Source organism: Archocentrus centrarchus, chromosome 7, assembly GCF_007364275.1.
Source record: "Archocentrus centrarchus isolate MPI-CPG fArcCen1 chromosome 7, fArcCen1, whole genome shotgun sequence".
NCBI classification, from domain to species: domain Eukaryota; kingdom Metazoa; phylum Chordata; class Actinopteri; order Cichliformes; family Cichlidae; genus Archocentrus; species Archocentrus centrarchus.
The window spans coordinates 18,233,670-18,255,720 of record NC_044352.1 but is presented as its reverse complement, the minus strand read 5'-3'; the positions used below and the strand labels follow the sequence as shown (position 1 = coordinate 18,255,720).

The 22,051-nt window shown below is 39.1% G+C and overlaps 1 protein-coding gene across 1 annotated transcript in view; it reads left to right on the top strand.

The window, feature by feature from the left end:
* Positions 1-22,051, top strand: part of camkvl (CaM kinase-like vesicle-associated, like) — a 37,983-nt gene that overhangs the window by 12,923 nt on the left and 3,009 nt on the right. Inside the window, exons 2-11 of the mRNA XM_030733243.1 lie at positions 13,195-13,301; positions 14,397-14,528; positions 14,829-14,903; positions 15,713-15,851; positions 19,236-19,356; positions 20,010-20,085; positions 20,236-20,372; positions 20,743-20,821; positions 20,908-20,995; positions 21,308-21,316. Coding sequence (XP_030589103.1) covers positions 13,207-13,301; positions 14,397-14,528; positions 14,829-14,903; positions 15,713-15,851; positions 19,236-19,356; positions 20,010-20,085; positions 20,236-20,372; positions 20,743-20,821; positions 20,908-20,995; positions 21,308-21,316 — 951 coding nt within the window. The 5' untranslated portion in view covers positions 13,195-13,206. The remainder of the gene's footprint in view (positions 1-13,194; positions 13,302-14,396; positions 14,529-14,828; positions 14,904-15,712; positions 15,852-19,235; positions 19,357-20,009; positions 20,086-20,235; positions 20,373-20,742; positions 20,822-20,907; positions 20,996-21,307; positions 21,317-22,051) is intronic.

Genomic DNA, 22,051 nt, shown 5'->3' with positions numbered 1-22,051 from the left:
AATAGTGCATTTGGTTGTTGAGTTATTTCAGCCATACAGCTGGAAATTGGTTGCAGGGTATCTGGCCAAACTTGAATCATTAATATCATAGTTCAAAAGAATCCTTGGATTGATTGCATGCATCACCACTGCAGGAAAACAGCAGCTTTAACAGAGCTTTAATGTACATTCATGATGTCAAGAAAGTCGGTGCATCATACATGACTGTGCATAGGACACATTCATTTGTGTGATCTGCAGAATAAGTCTATTTCATAGACTTTGTGTTTTTGTGTGTTGGTCTCATTGATTCAGGCCTCCGTGTTTTATTGTGTGCTTTTTGTCTTGAAAATAAGACTCTTAAGCTTATGAATATTTTCAGTCAAGGCTCTCATCCAGTACAATCACTTCTGAAAATTCTCCAAAATGCATTTGGAGGCATCTCATGTAGAACACTGTCATCCTGACCATAATAGCTCTCCTCCCATTCCCCTTTCTTATCTTTTTTCCCATTCATCTTAATCTTTCTATGATTGTGGTGACAAGCGTACAAGTCAGGCATTATTTTGAATACAATGTATATCAAGATTCTGAAGTGAAATCCCATTAGAGGATGTAGTTAATATTTCATACAGATGCTGCACAACAGTTGAGCGTGTATATGAGCCTGCATTAGCCTCAAGCTAATTCTACCAGTCATCACTTACTGTGAACCCCCTGAACATGTAAAACTTAACAAGTACAATAAAAGTCTGCCAGCCAGAAAGCCACCACTCTTTTTTTGTTCTTATCTATTTCAGTGCATTATATCCTTACATGACATCGGAAGAGATGCAGTAACAAGAGAAAAATGTGCCGAGGATGAACACAATGCAAAAACCAATGTGTAAATGAAGGTAATAAATGTACAAAAATATGGAACCAAAGTCACAAAAACAAACATGTTGAAGGAGAGGTGTGGCCACAAGTTAAAACTAACCAACAGCAATGGGACCTGATGACCAGAAATGGGCAAATGAAAAGATTATAAGTAACGCTTGTAATGTTTTTTGCTCTATATATATATATATATATATATATATATATATTATTAGTTTTATATATATAAAACTTTAGGAAACTGGGAGCAAAATTATTTTCTTATATCAGTTCAGTGTGAGATTCAAAGCTATTTTAATATGGCTCATCCCTCATTGTGCATTACTTTCTAAAGAAAATGGAGTCTGATGATGGCTCAGTAGATGTAGGAAAGTAGAGTGCTTTATGTGGTCTAGCTATGACTGTAATACAAGTACAAGGTGGTGGTTCTCTGACCCAGGTCTGTGTGTGTGGGGAGGAGCCATCTGTGTGCGATTACATATTTGTGCTGATTACATCCCCAAATTGGATCATGCACAGTAGCCATATATCATCTTCATCCTCCTCTCCCTTGCTGCACCTTCTCTCTTTTTTTCCCATTTTGATTATGTTTTTTTTTCCCCCATCTTTTAACCTCTGTCTCTCCCACTCAAACCTTCACATGAGACCAAGCAACCGCATTCTTGTGCTTGTCCTCATCACACACAAACCTACACACATCCAAAGGCGCTAGGGCAGGTAGTTTTGCATTTGCATTTGGAAAATGATGGAATATGTGGTTAGGCACATATTTCTGTTTGAAATTCATCCATTTCTGATATGATGTTTTCATATCACATTGGCTATCACCATTTCCATGTGTAAAAAAAAAAAGCTGTAACAGCTTTATCCCAGTCCTTTTAGTTATAATTGCCCCTCGTTTAGAATTCAATTATGTCTGTATATGTGTTTGTGTGAGGGATAAGCCTCAGAGATTGAGATTACTGCAGAAGTTGAGAACTGTTAACAACCACCTCCCACAAACTGAGAATCTGAAAACTCACAAGAAACCCATGGGAAGATAATGAGCAGCCAAATTTGTCTGAGAGGAATAGCTGAACAGGTTGTTTCAGGTTAACATGCACTGGAATATTCAGAAGTTTGATGTCTATTGTTCCATGAACTGTATTATTTTGCAGAATCAAAAAAGTCTACTGCAATAAAAGTAAGCTCCTATCCACGTCTACAGCCATATGCTGAAACACCTGATGATCTTTTCTTCCTGTTTAATAACAGATGAAATAGCGTCACCATAATGGAGCACTGCTCAGGTCTTCTTTCTGCTTTTTTTCTGCAGTCAATGCAGGAGTTACAGTGCACAACATGCTGTCTTTTATATTCCCTGCTGAAGTTGCTTATTGATCGAGGTTTGCCTCAATACAAGCAAGAAGAATCTCTGTATAACTGTATGAGACACCCGGGTATTTTGATGGACAACAGTAAAGTGACCTTCTGTTCTTGGTCATTCAGGCACATTTTCTTTGATTTATCACTGTATCTGGCATGTCAGTCAGTAGATAGGTAGCACATAGAGTAAACAAGGAGAAAGTGAGGGGAAGGGGAGTGAGCAAAAAGTAGGGATTTGGTGGAGTTTGCTTTGATGCCAATTAGCAGAACACCCTGGTTAGGAAAACAGTGTTGGATAAGCGAGAAATGTGAATGTTTGTTTTGTCATTAGATTTTGTGCACATCTGTATGAGTCTCTTTCACTCTGTCTTACTTTGTTTGCTGTCTGTATGTGTACATGTGTGTTTGTGTGATGGGTGTGTGTGTGTGCCTGCAAACCAAGGTGTGGACTGAGCCTCTCATTTGAAGTCTGGGTTTTTGGAGAGGCACTCTGCGCGGTGTGTCCAAAGGCCATGTTTGGTCATAAAAGGAATGAATTAATGCAGTCGTGATCAATGGAGAAACCCACAAAAACATTAATGTGCGCACTGACACATACACCAGTGGATGCTGGGAAAGAAGGTTTTGCTGTTTAATTTATTCACCTGAGAATAATAACAGGTCCAGTCGCAAAGTACATGTACATGCGTACTTTGTGTGTGTGTGTGTGTGTGTGTGTGTGTGTGTGTGTGTGTGTGTGTGTGTGTGTGTGTGTGTGTGTGTGTGTGTGTGAGAGTGTGTGTAGGTGGTGCTTGGGTAGGTACATTAGTGGTTCTGCATGTGTTGTCAGAGAGACTGAACAGGGATGTGTGTGTGTGTGTGTGTGTGTGTGTGTGTGTGTGTGTGTGCGCGCATGCACCTGCACACATGTGTATGGTAGCGCTCTCGCCACATAAGCATCTCTTGAGCATCTGAAAGTGGATTAAGTGTAACCAAACATGTCCCCAAACACACACACAGATCATTTAAGTTGGTTGATAGAAGTTACATCAGCTCATGGCCCTAAAGGGAGCTGCATTTTGAGACACTGATACATTGTGTTACAAACACACATGTACAGTATAGTACACACTTACACACTGCCTAAAAGGTAGTCACATAATCTTCCTGCTTGTCTTCCTCTGAGTATTACAGCAATCCTTTCATGATCTCAAACTTGTGAAACATATCCGCCTTCACTCTGTCCTTTTGTCTGGTCTAGCATGTCTGCAGAATGGGTTTGTGTTCCATTCTGTAAAGTGTTCGTGTTTAGGAGCCGACAGGCAACGTTTAATTCTTGGTTTTATGTTTGACAAACGAGCGTTTCATAAATGTCCGTGTCTCCTTAGTATGAAGACATTAACATTAAGAGTGTGTTTCCTCATCTGCATGCTTTAGTGACGCCCTTAATAAAATTGTTGCTTTGTTGTTGATTTTTTGACTCATACAAGTGCTGTTCTGGTCACATTTAAAGGTACTGCTCAGACACGGATTCAGCACAATAAAGAGGAAGCGTGGTATAGTTGCAAGAAATGCTGCAGCTCCAACTAATAAAACGCTTAAAGAAATTGTCACACACTTTTGTTATTATACTGTAAGCCCTCCTTAATGCTGGCAAACACAGAAAAGAAGTTCAACAATCCACTTGGTCTCAGCAGAGTGATGCTCCATTTGTTTATTTTATCTGACTCTGATTTGTTTTTTGTGTCGAGCGGCATGTTTTAGTGAGTGTACAAATGTAATAACCTGATGTGTGATTGATGACCAAAGAGTAATTCCAGGCGAGCTTGGATAATGGTTGATCTTTTTCATTTGTATAGCTGTCCTAAAGTAGACTCAGAAAATTTACTGACAAAATAAGAGCAGAAACATGGAAGTCATGCCTTCTAAACATTGCTTGTAATGCTCTTGTGTTAATGTCATGCTGATGAAATTACAATTGCGTATTGTCTGAACGGTCCTTTTCCCTTTCCTCATTATAGTGTAAGGCTGGCAATTTCCAAGCAGTAATACCCACATGGGAGAGCATTTTTAGAAATCTCGATTTCCAGGGACAGAAATACCAGATTAGTGGGACTAGAAGGCCAAAATTAAGAGAAAAAAATTAAACATTTGAGTTCAATGCAATACAACTACACACACGCACACACACACACACACACACCGAAAGAACCTCAGTCAGAAAGCAGGCTGTTGCATTTTTCTACTGGTGTGATGATGATTCAGACAGTGATCTACTATTTGGGATTATAAAGAATTTAAATGCAGTAAAATACTATAATAGTATAACCCAGTTTAGGCAACCAAGATTAGTAGTATTATATTGCATTGGGGTGGTCCAGGCACAGGACTAGGATGCTGCCTGGACACTTTCTTTGTGAGGCATTCCCACTTGGAGGAAGTCCAGGAGCAGATCCAGTAGACACTGAAGAGATTAAGCCTCTCAGCTGGCTTGGGAACACCTCAGTGTTCCCCTGGAAGAGCTGGAGGAGGTAGTTCTGCTTGAACTGCTGCCCCTTTGACCCAGACCCAAATAAGCAGAAGAGGATGGATGGATGGATAAAATGCTACTATAACACACATTATAGGGTTCACATATCTTTTATAGCCAGCACTCTTATCAATGACACAAAAGGTGAACCATTTAATAGTATGTAATTCAGTGCAACACAACCAAAGAGAAATTTGCCATATCTACATCTTTGTACAGTGTTTAAAAAAAAATAAACACAGGTTTTTGTTTTTGTTTTTTTTAATGTGGCATTTGTTTTGACTTCATTCACCAGTCACAGCAAACAGCTGAGCAATTGATTAGAATAACCAAATGTCAAACAAAGTACAAGATGCACCATGAAGTTGTTTGCCGGAGCTTTAGCTGCATTAACAGTTGGTCTGTCAGCTGGTACACCACTTTAGTCCACACTGAAATGTTTCAGCAGATATGGATGTCGTTAAGATCTTTTACAGACATTTGCAGTGCAGGAAAGATGACTCATGGTCGTCATGTAAATGTTATCATGTTAAGATCCATAGAAAACATTTTCACCACAACATTTAAGGATTCAGCTAAAAGCATAATTGTGGGATTTTATCAAACTCCAGCTCCCAATTTTCCCATTGCAATCAGGTTTCCTGCCTTTAACACGATTAGCAAAGTTTTTGCCTTGTAATGCTTGTATTTATATAAAGAGGATTAAATAAAAACAGACAAGGCAACACAAAATGAATAAAACCACAATTTGGAGTGAATGAAAAGGGGGGGGATAGGAGAGGCGGGGGGGCTCATGCTTTTGTTGGTATAAATGTATTTTTTACAATTCTTTTTTTATGAGAGAGAAGAAACTATAAACGTGTAAATGCACCAACATGTTTTATGCAATAGATTTGCATAATATATTCATGAAGTCTTACTTTTTGCCTCGCTTATGATCCTCCGCTCACCCCGCTTTTACTCTGTCTCGCTCTCACTTACTGTCATGTGGAGCTCTGTTTTTGTGTTGTCATTTTCTATTCCACTCCAGAGGTACTCGCTTCTCATCTATGTGTGATTTTGTATGCCACAATATGTATCCAACTCATGGATGGAGTCAGTTTTAGACAGAAAGTTACTTATACACACACACACTCAGAAAATCTATCACTAGCCATCATTCAATCTGTCAGTTGTATAGACACAGAGTGTGTATATTATTTGTGTGTGTCTGTATGCGACTGTGCCTCTCTCTGTGTGTGTATGCCCACAGGTTCTGCCTCGGGCTGCTCTGGTGTCAGAAAGCGCAAGCCTGCCAGCCAGGTATTGCGTCATTCTGTGTAAGCTACAGGCAAACGCGCACACACAGATACACACACTGTTGTCAAAAGGTACTCTGTGGCCCCTCTCCCCGAGGATGCACTTACTGTGCAAGACCTGCACAGATCCATTCTCGTAATGAGGGGACAGAAAACAGAGGACAGACAGTGGGGGGAACGACGGGGGATGGAGCTAAAGCTGAGGATGGAGGTATTTCTGACAGAGTCGTTTAAGGCTTAGAAACACAAGAATTTCATTTACACACACACAGATATATATATATATATATATATATATATATATATATATATGCACTTTTCATTTTTCAGGTTAGAATTAGGTTTGGGATGGGTAAAGTTTGGGTTTAGGGACTTAGTTGCAATAGTTAAACTTAAGGATAAGAGGCTAACAAATGCAGAAATTCAATTTTATTTATACAGTCCCCTCAAGGTCCTTTATACTGTAAGGTAAAGACCCAACAATAATTACAATTATGTTACTGAATGTCCCCACAAAGATAGTAGTAAAAGTGAGGGTGTATAATAACATGAATTTGGAAATTTCATATGTCTACACTTGGAAAGAGGTTCCTGTCTTCATCTCTCTCTGGGCCGATGTGATGAATTTTCATCAGTGTGTTTCCTTATTAAGCCTCTTTCTGGTATGCCTTGCAGTCACACAAACACATTAACTGCCTGTCTCCCCCACAAACACACACACCACACATGCACAGGCCTTAGATGAGAGCCACTCTATGAGAAATGAGGGAATTAGTGTTTATAACAAGCTTGAAGAAGACCCCTTACTGGGAGCACAGTGAAAGAAACAAATGTAATGGATATTGATGCGACTGGGAAATCTCATCCATGTATATTAGCCATTATGTGATATTCCGACATGCATAACAATTCATGTTGTAAGTTTAGTGTGCGAATGTGTGTGTGTATTTAGAATGATAATCCATTCACCCTCTTTCTTGTGTTTGTGTGCTACAACTAGATGTACTACATTTGATTTTTATCAAGCATAGTAATGATCTGATAATTGGCCCGTCATCTGCCTCTCTCTGTCTTTTCATATCTCTCATCTCTTCTGTCCTGTGTACTCTGTCATGTCCTCACAACTCTTTTATTTGTCCCACTTTCATGTTGCAGCATCCTGATAAGGTCTGGGACCAACCTCCGGCTGCTGTGTGCTCTGCTCAATATGGGGCACACACTTGTCTACTCAGGCAATGAACCTAGTAGGAATTGGTGGACTAATTTCTGCTTAATGGCATTATATTCTTACTGGGAATGTGTTTTGTAAACCAAAATGACATAAATGGCAATATGAAAGTGCTTTCAACTGTGTCTAGATATTAATTGTGTTATTATTTCCTAATTGCGCTGGATGCAATTCTTACATAATGTTGTGAACCTGATAAAAAAAAAATATTTCCTGTGAAGGATTTTAATCTTCAAGTGTTCCATGACAAAAAGTCAATTTTAGCCTTGTGTTTCTCTGTGTTAAGTCAAGTAAATAATAGGAGCGCTTGATTGTTCAATGAGGAACAGGCTGCAGCTGTCATGTCTTGTTATACATGGATGATGAGACACACATTGATTTGCACACAAAAAAAATGCATGCATGAATTACAAGGTGAGGGCAAAAATATGGTTATTATTTTTAATTGTATTAAAGGTATGAAACTTGGCAGTAATGGTTGGCTTAATAACCCGCTTAAGGGCTTTTTGGAACCCAGAAAATTACCTCCTGCCACATGAAAAGTTTGTTTGTGCATTTTAAATATATTTAATTGTCTTACTCACAAGCACACCAGTTGGTGCCGTAGCGCAGTGCTTTACACATTCACCTACCAAGCAAACGCTACCCAGTTTGACCCTGGGAGGAGACACAAAGGTGTGTCAGAAAGGACAACTGGTGCAAAAATCTGCCAAATCAAATATGTGGAGTTACCCACTGTGGTGACCCTTTGTGAATAAGGAAGCAGGCGAGAGTAGTTTCTTACACACAAGTACAACAGGACTGTTTTCTTTCTCCAAATTCTTCCTCTATATCAGTGGTTGCCATATCAGTATTAACCCCTGATGTCGCCTCTACCCATCCCCCGCCCCATTTCTCAGTCAGCGTTTGAAATGATGAAACCTTTAGAAGTCTACTAAGTCAGGGATTGAAAACAATAATGACATGAAAGCTTTAAGGGCAGGAAAAGGTGAAAGACTGAGAGAAGAAAGAACGAGAGGCAGGGAAATACAAATGAAGTGATCCCGCTGTGTGTTTAAGGTGAAAACATGCTTTTCCTGTGGAAAGACACACCTGTGTAGCCGGTGTGATGTAGGCAGAGTGGCATGTCAGAACACTACTGAGGGGCAGATATATTCAGTACGCTCCTCTGCCAAGGACAGTTGTAGTGAAGTGCTTTGAAAGTGTGTATGGAGGCATAAACAGACTGACATGCGAGGCCTGTCATGTTTCGTTCATGTAAATCTGCTGCTCTCGTTCTTCTCCGGAGGCAAACATTGACATGCTTGTTAATTTTTTATTTTTTTTTATAGACACACACATATGCAAACACATACACTTGGTGGTGTTTATCTTATTATACTATGGATCTCCACTCACCTCTTAACAAAGGCAGCGCGGCATGACTTAATCGAATTGTGCGGATATCAGGATTTGCATTGTGGTGATGAAGATAATGACAATGTTGTTGATTTACAAGCAGCATCTGTCTGACAGTGACATGGACATATTGACACAACTAAGCACTTGACTGACAACACAAAAAGCAGCTTCACACAGCAGTGGGTGAAATATTTACATAACATCCATTTGCAATTATTCTCGGCTTTCTAAAATAGGAGGCACATCCAAAGCAAAAGTAGACATAGCGGCTTGTCACACACGACACATGCCTGCTGTAATGGACTGCTTTTCTTCATTATGTCATTCTGTTTGTGTTTAGCCCTGAGAGGCATAACGCAGATTTGCTGATAAGAAAGAGACCGTTTTCTTTCCTTTTTCCAGAGAGGTCAGCTGAGCCTGTGCCAAGTAGGACAGAATGGCTAACGAGATGAGTGGCATTAAATAGCAGAATCATAACCTTGACATCAAGAACCTCTGAAACACTTCCCATCTGAGCCGATAAAAAGATATTCTGTTCCAGTTGATTTATTTCTTATCCTTGCCGCAGCCTAAGCGCAGCACTTGTGAACAGCCACACAGACACCCACAGACACAGAGCTGTGCACCAGCAATTTGATTTAGGGTGCTGAAGATAAAGTGTGATGTCTCAGATAGCTTGGTGCGCCTTCACACCTGAGTGTGTGTGCGCCTGCGTGTGTTAATGGGTATGCATTTTATAAGAATATATGCAAAGTACGAAGCGATCTATACAGTTGTTACAATATTTCATGCCGGAATTGCTACATCCTTAGTCAAAATAATGTGAATGGACTCTTATTTAAAATTCAAAAGTTAAACTGAAGTGAATTAAGATCCGTGTAATCCACGTAATTCCCATTTGTGTTTCAGTTTAGATTAATTATATAAGCCTCAGTGCTTATTTTGACCACTTTTGACAGTGTGAGCTGAACTGAGTCTCTTGAGCTCTAGGCTTGTTACTTTATATGGGCTAATTAGAGCCAGTATGAACGGACAATTAGTTCCTTATCCCTCAGAAAGACTGACTTATTTTGTAAACACTGAAATTATACATCAGTCAGTCCCCTCTTATTAAAATGACAAAATTTAAAAGTACACTTTGCCTTTTTTAGGTGATACTTTTGCCACATTTATAGTATATCTAATCTAATTTTTCAAATTCATACTCCAAAAGAATATGGTGAGAGCCACGGTGGACGAAGTTGATGCATCTTAAGGAGTCTCAAGACAATTGCTGGTTACACAGTATGTCTTTCATAATACAAATGCAGTCCTCGTTAATCATTTCTGAAGACAACATATGCAGACTCACATTGCTAGTTTAGTTGGTACCATTAAGAGAAACACTTTTGTGCTCAGTTAGTTTAAACCACAGCTTTAAAAATTAACAAACAAAAAGGATGACTGAAATCCATGACTACAAGAATCTGAAATATTTAAAAGAAATAAAAACAGTATTTGTGCTGCTGAAAAGTTAAAGTATGAAAAACATATAGCAGTCAGACTTACTGATTCAAAGTCAAACCTGCTACTGAGAGATCAGTGGTGGCATCACTTAGGAGAGCTGAAATGTTGCACTGCACTTCAATGCTTTCATTTTATCCCTGATACTGTGCTACCTGCAAATCTGTGGCAGAAATTCAGGTTGTGTGCTGTAAATTTGTGTTACAGAGAGGTTGTCCTGTCAGCATGCCTTCAAGTGCTTTCTGACTTCGGGGACAGCCTTTCGTACTCTTACCAAACACAGTGAGTCTTACAAAGCCTGTTAACATATACACACATGCAGCCACATGTGCCCACACACACACACACACACTCACCTGTGCAAACATTCACACACAGATAGCTGTGAAGCTGTGAGGTTGATAGGTACTCTCAATCTGCCTCTGCAGTTCTCTGTTTCACACTTTGTTCTGTTCTCATGTACACTATTTTCTCTATCCACCTTTCCACTTAGTCACAGTGCACTTTTCACTTTGCTTTTCTGTTCCCATTATTTCTCACCTTTTCCCTCATCTTCCATCTTTTCCAATCCTTCCCCTCTCATCTCCATTCTCCTCATATCCTCCATATATCTCCTCCTACTCCTCGTCAACTTCAAGGCTCGTACTGACTCAGTATTCTGCGGGTATGGTGTTTTTATGGCAGTCTGAGAAACATTCTCTGTTGGCACAAGGAGGGAAAAGGTGAAATATACTGTAACTAAAAGAAAGTACATACCACAGACGACTGATTACATCTTTCCAAATATAAAGTACAGACAGTGATTTACTATTCTTTTTAAGGCCATCCACATTTCAAACCTCCTGGGAATTTATATTTCACACAAAGAAGTGAAGTGCTTCACTTTAAGTTTCAACTAAACCTGCACCAACTGTTAAATACACCGGAGGAAAAGTTTTGAAAAATGTTGATGCCAGTGTAAAGGCTGCAATGGATTTTTTTTTTTTAAATAGCTCCAGCGCCTTTGTTTTAACAAATAACTTACAGCATCAAAAACAAGCGTATGGGGGTAAAAAGTTGAAATCAATCGAGTTAGAGAGAGCATAGTATCAGCAGCTGGGGACAGAGCAAGAACAAGGCAAAGATTGGGCTAAAAAGTTTGTATCTCGAAAGTTCTTGGCAAATGCACCTGCTGACCCTTACTGACAAATGATATTTGGGGCTTGACAGTTTTTACTTTATTTCAGTGGGTACACTTTGTTCCCACAGGGATGGATGCGCTCCATTCATGCCAGCTTCACCTTCACTGTCCTGGACCTTGTCATGGGATTGTTGTTGCACTTACATAATCTTCTGGCAAAACGACACATTTTCATCACTAAATTCCTCTCAGCTCACCGGGGCATTACACAGGGACGCACATATGGATGCATATGTGCACACAGGCACGCACCCTCCTGCTCAAAGCCTTATCTGTACATGTGACATATCCACATCAACCTTTGTACTTGCTCAGGCACACACTTATATATACACACACACGCTTATATATGTACACACACACACACACACACACACACATATTGTATCCTAGCACTCTGGATTAGGGGTACAGATTAAAGATTACAGCTAGCACTGGGATTACACAGTACTTTCCTGCCCCTCCTCCATCACAGGACAGACACACCTCTGGCCCTATCATCTACACTGGTGATGTCATACACGCACAAAGAGGAGAGAGAGGATTTCAAATCACTGATATTCATTCCTTAATCCTAAATTAGCGCCCACAAAAATGCCATTACCTCTACGGATTTCTATTGTCTTTCTCGTCTTTCATATTTTTTCCTTTTCTCCCTTCGCTTTCTGGATATTTCTCTCTCGCTCACTTACACAATGAACAATGAAGTCATCTTTACATTACTCTCTCTCTCTCTGCAATTACTCGCATTAATCAAAGCTTCTTCTCAAATGCCCCATTCCCTCCTATCGTGTCATTTCCTGACTCAATTGAACAGACTCACTGATAAACTTGGAAATCTGGGAGAAACAATGGCAATTATATGACAAACGGGAAAGGGTTAGATATTAAGGCTGAGGGAGAAGTTAGGAGCTTGGGAGAGGAGAAGGACCTTGAGGATGAGTAAGTAAAGTTTCCAAGGAATCTGTCTCCTACAGTAGATGGTGTACATAAAAGATGTGGGTGAGGATTGCCTGAGGACTGTGGTGAGATGGTATATTGATTGCTGATTCACTATCTAGATCCTTGATATCCTACCTAGGCGTTTGGGACCTCCTGTGGGGGTCACAAGTTATTTTAAGGTAGACATGATAAGAAGATTTCATATATAAATATATAGTATTACATACAGTATGTGCAGTGTTAACAGTATGAGTTACTATCAGGTGAAAAGACCAATGCAGTATTACGTATAATATGTGCAATGCTAGCAGCAGGAGTTAATATGAGATAAACAATTTAAAAAAAGAGGATATTAAAAGTCATTCTGAGTGACATTAAAGGCAAAATAAATTTTAAAAAAATCTGTCATCAAAACCCAGTGGTGTCATTGTTACTCGGGAGTCCAGTGATTGGTGAAGAAACCAGCTGCTTTAGGGACACAGGGACACTGTCCTTTAGAAATAAAGTTTAACTTGAACTTGACAGACGTTGCACAGAATCTGCAGACTTTAGCAGAGTAAAGAGAAGCTTAGTGGGTAGCTTAGTATCTGTTGACAAGGCTGGCGTGCAACCAGGCTGCCAGAAGCATCAGCGTTCACATTCGCTCTGAAATTGACATGGCTGTATCTGTGGCGCTCCATCATACTGTATATTTTAAAGGCTAATGGTAATGGTGCTCCCTTAGTGTCTTCTGTCTTCAACTACTGGGAAGCTTTCAGAGTGTTTCATCAGTATCGCTGTTCCTCTTTAACATGCTTGTTTTTTCTTCTCTGCTTCTTTTTATCTGTGTGTCACCTCAAGGTATCGTCAAAACATTTTCTTACTCCCCGTAATGAAATGACTAAAATACCTTTCTCTTTTCTTTTTTTAGGTGAATGCCGTCATGCCATTTGGGTGCCTTGCCCTGCGAGATGGGCGAAATTATGACACAATATCTGATGTCACAGACAAATATGAGTTTGGACAAGTCCTGCGAGCGTAAGTGTTATAAATTTTTATGCACGGATTTCTGTTGCCATTTTTCCCTCCCCTCCCAGATTCATTTCATAGGCACATTTTCTCGTGCCCACATGGTTTTTATTCACCTTGGGAATTATTTCAAAATTGAACTGGACAGTTTTCACCACAGATTTGGTTTGGCATATCAAAAGGTTTCACTGAAGGAATGACAGAAGGTAATAGCACGAGGCTAGTGTCTAACAGACCAATGTGACAAATTTGTCAGTTTTAGCCAGCCAATTGTCAGAATATTTTTGATTATAACAGTTCAGGAAACACATTGTTCAGAGGCTATTGTTTTATTCACTTCATCTATTATTTATTCAAAAAATATTTAGACATATTGCATAAGACCTCTGAAAATCAGTTTGCTGCTCAACTGGCTGAAAACAGACCATTTTCTTCTGCACACCCCCTCTAGAAACACTGAAGACACACACATATGCACACACACACACACACACACACACACACACACACTCACATGCAAACCATACACACAAATACCAATCAGTGTAAAAGGCCATATGGCAACATCAGCATCTGGCCTCAGAGATTTCTGCTCATCTTTTATATAACACACACACACACACACACACACACACAAACTTAAAAACACATTAAGTCAGAATTAAGTGCAAGGCTTTTGCTGTAGGCCTGTACATGTGCTTCTTAAAATTGTGTTTATTGCTTTTTCTTTTTTATTCTCATTGTGAAACATTGCAGTTTAATTTTCCATCACGAAGCTTTCCCGAATCCATTTGGGTGAAGTACTGAATGCCCTAAAGGCTCAAAACCTAATGCCGCCCAGCTGATGGCAGCAGTAAGACCCATTTCAACCCTTCTATCCAAAGCCTCACCTCCCAATTAAATTATTTCACTATATTTCACCAAAACAGCCAGTGTACTCTTTGTGCCCCTAATTTGAATGTTATTCTGTCTCTCCTGGACTGTATTCTCAGATGTGCTCTCACATAGCAAATATCTGCAACTTTCATCCTTTTTTCCAGCATTTACTCTTTCTGCCTTTCTCAGTCTGTCTGTCTTTCTGTCCATTTGTTTCTTATTGCGTAGGAAGGAGTTCTGTGAGCTGTGCCTGGCAAAGGACAGACAAACGGACAAGGTGTTTGTCTGCAAGAAATTCCTCAAGAAAGATGGCAGGAAAGTCCGCAAGGCTGCCAAGAACGAAATCATGATCTTGAAACTGTACGCAATCAGTCTGTGAACAGATGGATGTATGATTGAGCAATGGAGAAAGTCGGCATGAAGGAGAGAATGTTTTAATATAAAAATTTTCAAATGGCATAAATCATGCAATAGTGCTGGTTGATATTGTAAGCTGAGATGTCTGTAAATGATGCTTTTTACTTTCTTTGAGATATCTAGTCATCTAAAGAGATTTTACTGGCACAGAATTGTTTAAGAATAAGCCAGTAAGGAGAATCCTTAGCACCTTTCATTTGCATGTAAGACCCTACAGACTGCAACTTCTTTTGCCTCTTCCAGGGTGAACCATCCAAACATCCTTCAGCTGATTGATACATTTGAGACCCGGAAGGAATACTTCATCATCCAGGAGCTGTGAGCATTTCTTTTAACTTTTCCACCAATTGTCTTTTCTTGTGTTAACATCTTTGTCAATATCTAATGTGGGTTTTTTTGTTCATGTGCCTTAACACAAATCCAGCAGCTCGAGGGTAGGAGTTGAGTCTATCCTCTTATTACTGCGTGCTCTGTTGTTCCCCTCAGCAACAGGGGAAGGTGTTAGATTTGATGAGATATTTGCTCTTAGTAACACTCAACATTACTCAGTGCTCCTGAAGCACTGCTTTGCTACAAGAGCGTCTCTATGGAGAGCTTGGGATCAATACACTACAGCTCACCCGGTCCACATCACTTGTGACTTGTGCATTTTGATATTTGCAGCTTTATTTGAAAGCAATTATATTGACTAAAGCCGAGTGGACAAACTATTTCCACTGTGTTACTGAAACAGAGAAAGACAAACTGCACTGAAAGTGATTGCAGTCATTTGTGTGTACATCGAGCTCTTTATGTGTAGGTCACACTTTGGCCCAGGCGATAGACTTCCTGAAAGCAATACATGATAATCGCTGCCATCGTTCATCTCCAAAGTTAACCAAGTCTTTTGGAGTAATGACCAGTACTCTAATTTTTAATTGCTCAGCAGTGCTACCCCTAGGCCAGCAGAAGTGAAGGTTTAGTCTTAGTAAACAAAAGGAAACTGTTACAAAAAGACTTAACATGGTTTACAGTGTTTCAAAACAGCGTGTGTGTGTGTGTGTGTGTGTGTGTGTGTGTGTGTGTGTGTGTGTGTGTGTGTGTGTGTGTGTGTGTGTGTGTGTGTGTGTGTGTGTGTGTCTGTGCAGTGCCACAGGAGGAGATGTATTTGACTGGATTCTGGACCAAGGGAACTACACAGAGAGAGATGCTTCCAATGTCATCAGACAAGTCCTCGAGGCTGTGGCATACTTACACTCCCTCAACATAGTTCACAGGAACCTGAAGGTACACGCTTACTGCCTTTCTATGGCTTATTGTGTGTGTGTGTGTGTGTGTGTGTGTGTGTGTGTGTGTGTGTGTGTGTGTGTGTGTGTGTGTGTGTGTGTGTGTGTGTGTGTGATAAAAAGATAAAAATAGACTGGTGAATAACTAACTTTGTCGAGCGAGTGCACCTCTTTGCCATCACACTCCAGAAAGCAATATTAAGTATTTAGTCAGCAGAAACTCTTTGGAGACACATAAAAATATTGTTCTGCCATCTCAGTAATGACTAAACATTTGATAACATTTTAACCATGGGATTAAACACTGTCTTTATGGCTTAAAACAATCTCTGGTGACACACATCCAGAGAGATTCATAACTTTGTAGCAGACATCATCAAACCATTAGAAATTAACTACAGCATCTCTAAGACTTCAGACTCCCTCTACTGGTAGGAGGTGAAATTTTATTTCAGTTACAGCCTATGGATTGAAGTTATTTACAATATAAACCTATCAAACCAAATCAAAATGAATGAAAAGTGAAATGCAAATAAATGCAGTTATAGAAATTATTTCCTAAAGGGAAACTTGCATTGGTGTGTTTCTGATCATTTTTTGGCTTTGCACTTCATGGTCCAAAAACAACATGATTATTTGTTGCACAAATAAGTATGCCAGCTGCAGCACTGAATCTGGTCGTTCATCATTTTTGGAGTCTGCTAATACCCTGCTTGCCTTACTGTACTTGACTTGTTATCATTGTTATTGTGATTTGAACATACCTGACTTGGGGGAAAAAGTGCATTTTAATTTGTCCTCGTTCTTCTATCCTGATCACAACACAAATATACAAGTCAGTAGAGCAGCATTACCATGAACTTTTTTTAAATCTAAGGTTCTGGAGGAATTCCTTTCAACTCAGTTAATATCTTTTTCATCAAGAGTAATATTATTAACACTTTTCAGTCCCATTTTAGAGCTTACCACAGGAGAGAAACTGCCTCCATGAAGGTTACCAGTGACTTACTTTTAATAGCTGATAGAGATGAGAGCTCAGTTTTAGTGCTTTTTGATCTACAGCTATTTTCAGTCTATTTTCCTGCACTCTCTTGAAACCTGTGTTGGGATTAAAGAATCTGCTTTACATGTTTACTTATCTAACAGAATCTTCTCTGTGGCCATAACTAATACTTGCTCCTCGGTTGCCCATTTTAACGAGGGTTCCTCAAGGCTCAGTCCTATGCCCGCTTTTGTTTTCAATATGCATACTGCCTCTCAACCAGATTGTTCAGAGCTATGATATCCCCCACCACAGCTATGCAGATGACACACTGCTATATGTCCCTCTACTGTCAAACAACTAAGTAGCCTTGACAGTCTGTTCACCTGCATAAGTTACATCAAATAGTGGCTGTTTCAAGATGGTCTAAAGGTCCGCAATGATAAATCCAATCTATTAGCTACTGGTTCAAAAAAAAAAATGCACTACCCTGGTCTATAGTAAGCTCAGCTCATTGAACAAGAATGTTCAGCAGTCACCTGAAAGTGACTTTTGACACTGAGCTTAGTTTGACTGATCAAGTAAAAGACAAAATCAGGGATATTTACATTTTTTTCTGCCTTGATTATTGCAATGCTCTTTACACCAGCATCAGTCAGAGCTCTCTTCACCGACTCCAGCTGCCCAGATTTTAACTGGCACTAAGCTGTATGAACATATTACTCTAGTACTGGCAAATTTACATTGGTGCCTGTTAAATTTTGCATTGATTTTAAAAAGTTACTAATGACTTTCAAAGCAGTAAATGGCTTTGCTCCCAATTATAACAAGGACGTATTAACCCCGTATGTGCCTGGGTGCTCACTTAAAATGGTGAATGTGACTCTCCTGGTTATCCCGAAGTCTCAGCTGGTGAACAAAGGTTAGCGGGCCTTTGTGTTAGAGCTCCCAAACTGTGAAACAGTCTGCTCATTGAGCTCAGCATGGCATCTTCCTTATTGTCTTTTAAACTTCTCCTTAATGCATTTTTTTTTTTAATTGTAAAACTTTCATGAATGTTTGATAGGTGGTAATGGTTTTATTTTTCCTGCATTTCTTATTATTTGCCTTGTTTGTTTTTTGTTTTGTTTGGTTTGGTTTTCTTTTTATGTTTCTAACTGTGTCTTGGATTCTACTTTGTAACTTTGTTAAGAAAAGTGCTATATAAATAAAATGTATTATTATTATTATTGTTAATAGTAGTAGTAGTAGTAGTAGTAATAACTTACTGGTTCTATTAAAAAAAAAAGATGTGAACACAAGATTGATAAACATGCAAAAATATGTACAGTATTGTGAAAATGTAAATACTGCAAATCCCATGAAAATTTTTGGCTTTTGACATGTCTGGACAATATTTGATCCTCTTTATTACAATTATTACAAATAAAGGTGATGTAATTTAACATAACCACAAGGAAAAAAGAAACTTTTTCCACCAATCATTCAACAAAATAAGAACAGATATAATATTCTATGCAAAAATAAGTAGTGTTACTCCTTTTAGAAGAAATCTTTATTTTGGCTTACTGAAAATTTTAGCCATTATTTTGTTCAAAGGTCTTTCAATTGCAAGATGTTTGAGGGCTTTCTTGCATGCATTGTGCGTTTCAAAGCCTTCCACAACATCTGAATGGAATTTAAAGCTAGGCTTCACAGTCGGTATGAGATTTTTCTCTTGAAAAGCTTTCTTTGGTCTGCACAAACACATTGTTCCTAAAGGCATCTATCTTCACTGACAAACTGTAGTTTTGCTCCAGTATTCATTTTAGACAGAAGAGGCTTTTTTTTCTAAGATGCATTGCTGATTGCCTACCTATTCAGTTTGACAGCAACACCCGCAAGAGTTATCTGCAGTCGTAGTTTCTTGCATGCATGGGGTTGTGTGGTTTCAGCTCTTTGAATTTGGAAAAACTGGAGTTTATGTACCTTTTAAAAGATTTTTTTTCCCAGTGAAATGATTTATTTCCAAATATTTGGAGATCCATGTTCCAGACTAAAAGCCAGCACACTGTAAAATGGTAAATAGAGTAACTAAAGCCAGCAGTTTTCATGAGATGCGCTTAATTTTTTTAATTCTGTGTATAAAACACCATCATCACACTTCATTGTGAGTTTTTGTTTCTGTTAAATGAAATAAAACATTGCATAATGACTGTCTATTCCTTAGACTTGTAGAAGTGCTTCATGAGTTGTTTTGACCAACTTGAAGGATGATTACTTGACCCCAATCTGAGCTCATTTGTTAAAATATCCACTATCAGATGTTTAAATCACCTTTTCCTTGACTTATACCTTCATCGTTGTCTTTCAGTCTCTGTGAAATTGTGTAAGACTGTTTATTTCTTTTCTCATTTTCTTTAGCTGGAAAACCTGATGTACTACACAGAAAACAACCATAACAAAGTAGTTTTGCGAGATTTCTACTTGTCCAGATTTGAGAATGGACCCATCACAGAGCCATGTGGAACACCAGAATACCTAGGTAAGTTACTCTGTTTACCACTTTACAGTGTGTGGCTTTATTTTTGTATGCTACTTTACTTCTCTGTTTTTATCCATCTGTTACTCTTTTTTTTTCACGATCTTCTGCTTCTGTTGTGTAAATATGACCGGAGACTTACTTTACCTTTTTGAGTTGATTGCATTCTTCTTGTGCTACTGACCATTCAGAGCTAAAGTTTTTCAGTAAAAAAAATAGCAACCAACCATTAAACCCATATAAAAACATCAACAGAATTGAAAGCACCAAACTCTTGCCTTCTTCCTTCTATTAATCTTCTCGTTTAATCTCTTCTTATCTCATGTGCACTGTCTCTCTTCCCTGTGTCACTGAAATTTATGAGGGGAACTTGATGTGCAGAGCTGTGCTTTGCCCTGGTTCTCTCAACTGAAAGGCCACGATTCATAATGCCGAACTGAGTAATTACACTAATAAATAAGGGAAGTGACTAGTGGCCCTGGTGGGAAAATGATGCGAAAAAGAGAATTCAAATTGAAGAGAGCCTTTGGAGGCAAGTTGCCCATGCAGTTTAGAGATATAAATATGATGTGAAGGTTTGAAAATGAAAACATAGGACATTTTACTGTCTTTTACACACGTTCTCTATATTTGCGTCATTCTTTGCTGTTTCTCAGCTCCTGAAGTGGTGGCTCGTCACCGATATGGCCGTCCTGTGGACTGTTGGGCTGTGGGTGTCATCATGTTTATACTGTGAGTCTCATTGCTAATTACAAACACTGTAATACAACACTCACAGGGCTTCAGCACAACTGCTTTGTTCAATTTATAATGAACATTTAAAGAAGTTATGTGCATGGGATAATTACTCTTTGATTCCTTCTGTCTCTTACATTTTTGCAGCTTATCAGGTAACCCTCCCTTTTATGATGAAACAGAGGAGGAAAACACAGATCTACATAACCGCATCATCTTCTGTCGTATTGTTGCTGGGGATTTTGAGTTTGATTCTCCTTACTGGGATGACATTTCACCTGCAGGTACAAGACTTGACCACAGGATGGTAGTGAATACCCTTTTTTACTATATCCAGAGTTTTCTGTTGTGTTAGTTTATCAGTAACCTTAATTCAGTAATATTAATAAGTGAAATATTTTATATCACTCTGTTATTTTATGTAAAAATTGCCATTAACTATGGACATTGACATTAACATGGACCAGACATTAACTCATCTCAGTTATATAGCACTTCCTGTACTCTTTCAGAGCAAAGTACTTTACAGAGCAAAACTAAAAATAACCAAGAATGTTTTTTTTTCTTGTTGCTGTTGCTTTTTAAAGACTGCGAATATCTTTTCTTACCGCAGATGATGCCTCATTTGCCTTTTCGTTGCTCTTTCTCTTTCAGCTAAGGAGCTTGTCTGTCGTCTGATGGAAGTGGACCAGATGCTGAGAATCACAGCACAAGATGCGCTTTACCATGAGTGGTAATCATATGCACATATTGAAAAGAGCAATAAAAATCTTGGCATACATCTACATTTATGTGTATGTTGCGTCTCGTATGTCTCAGGATTGCAGGGAATGGTGCATCAGAAAAAAACCTGAAGGATGGTGTGTGTGCCCAGTTTGAGAAGAACTTCGCAAAAGCCAAATGGCGGGTATGTATTCACTTCGGCTCTGTGAATGTGAGATTAAATGAAGGTGGAAATAATAGCAGCAGAGACATAGAGAGAGAGCAGCAGAGGAATATGGAGGAGAAACCAGATGAAGGTCAGGGCCTTAATGTGCATTTAGCTCATGACACAACTCTGCAGAGGTATGTTTTAAATCTGTGAATGACATGGTGGAACTGATAAGGAGATCCATGGATGTGACTGGTGAAGACAAAGAAGGAAAACGATGGCAGCGCTAACCTAACAACTTAAGTAACAGCTATAATCCTCTTCTCTCTTTCTCCATGTGGTTCCCAGGAATTAAAGGTATTGTTTTTCATTCTGAAGGAGTATGGAAGGGCAGAGCATGGGGAGAAACTCACATTTAGTCCAGCATGATTCAATAACACATCTTTCTGTAAGCCAAACATCCTCTTAAATTAAATAGGTTTTTATCAGTACATTTCTCTATAATGATCAATTTGGAAAAACTTCACATTAAACCTAAGTCAGCTTTGAGATGTACTGATCGTCTCAGGGGCTGTTGAAACTCTTCCCAAGCTCTGTTCCCGCCCACTGTCACTCTGCCTGTCCCAGATGAAATCCATCCACTCTGCCCCACTTTTCGTCATTGGATTACACCCAGATGTTCAAAGCGGCCTGCTCTGCTCCTTTCTTTCTCCTCATCTGCACTAGTTTGTGAATCCAGATTGGTAAAAATGAGATCATGATCAGCAACAAGGATGGATGTTTTTTTTTTTTCCCCACTACTTTTGTAGCATTTAAATTAGTGTAGATAAGGAGAGGGTGAAATGGAAAGGACGTGAGGGTTATAAGCCACTGTGAACTGTTGAACTGCTGTGATTTATACTGTAAGGCCCTCTGGCATTCCTCTTACGTGAATCCTGGCTCATTGTCCCATACTGTTGTTACATTTAAACCATACTTGAAGCAATACAACAGTTTCTCAGTTAAGAGATATTGTTTTCAGTAGCATTTTTGTGTCCTAGTGGCTTTTCACTTCCAGAGAATTCAAGGGAATTCATTTCCCTGGTTTATTAA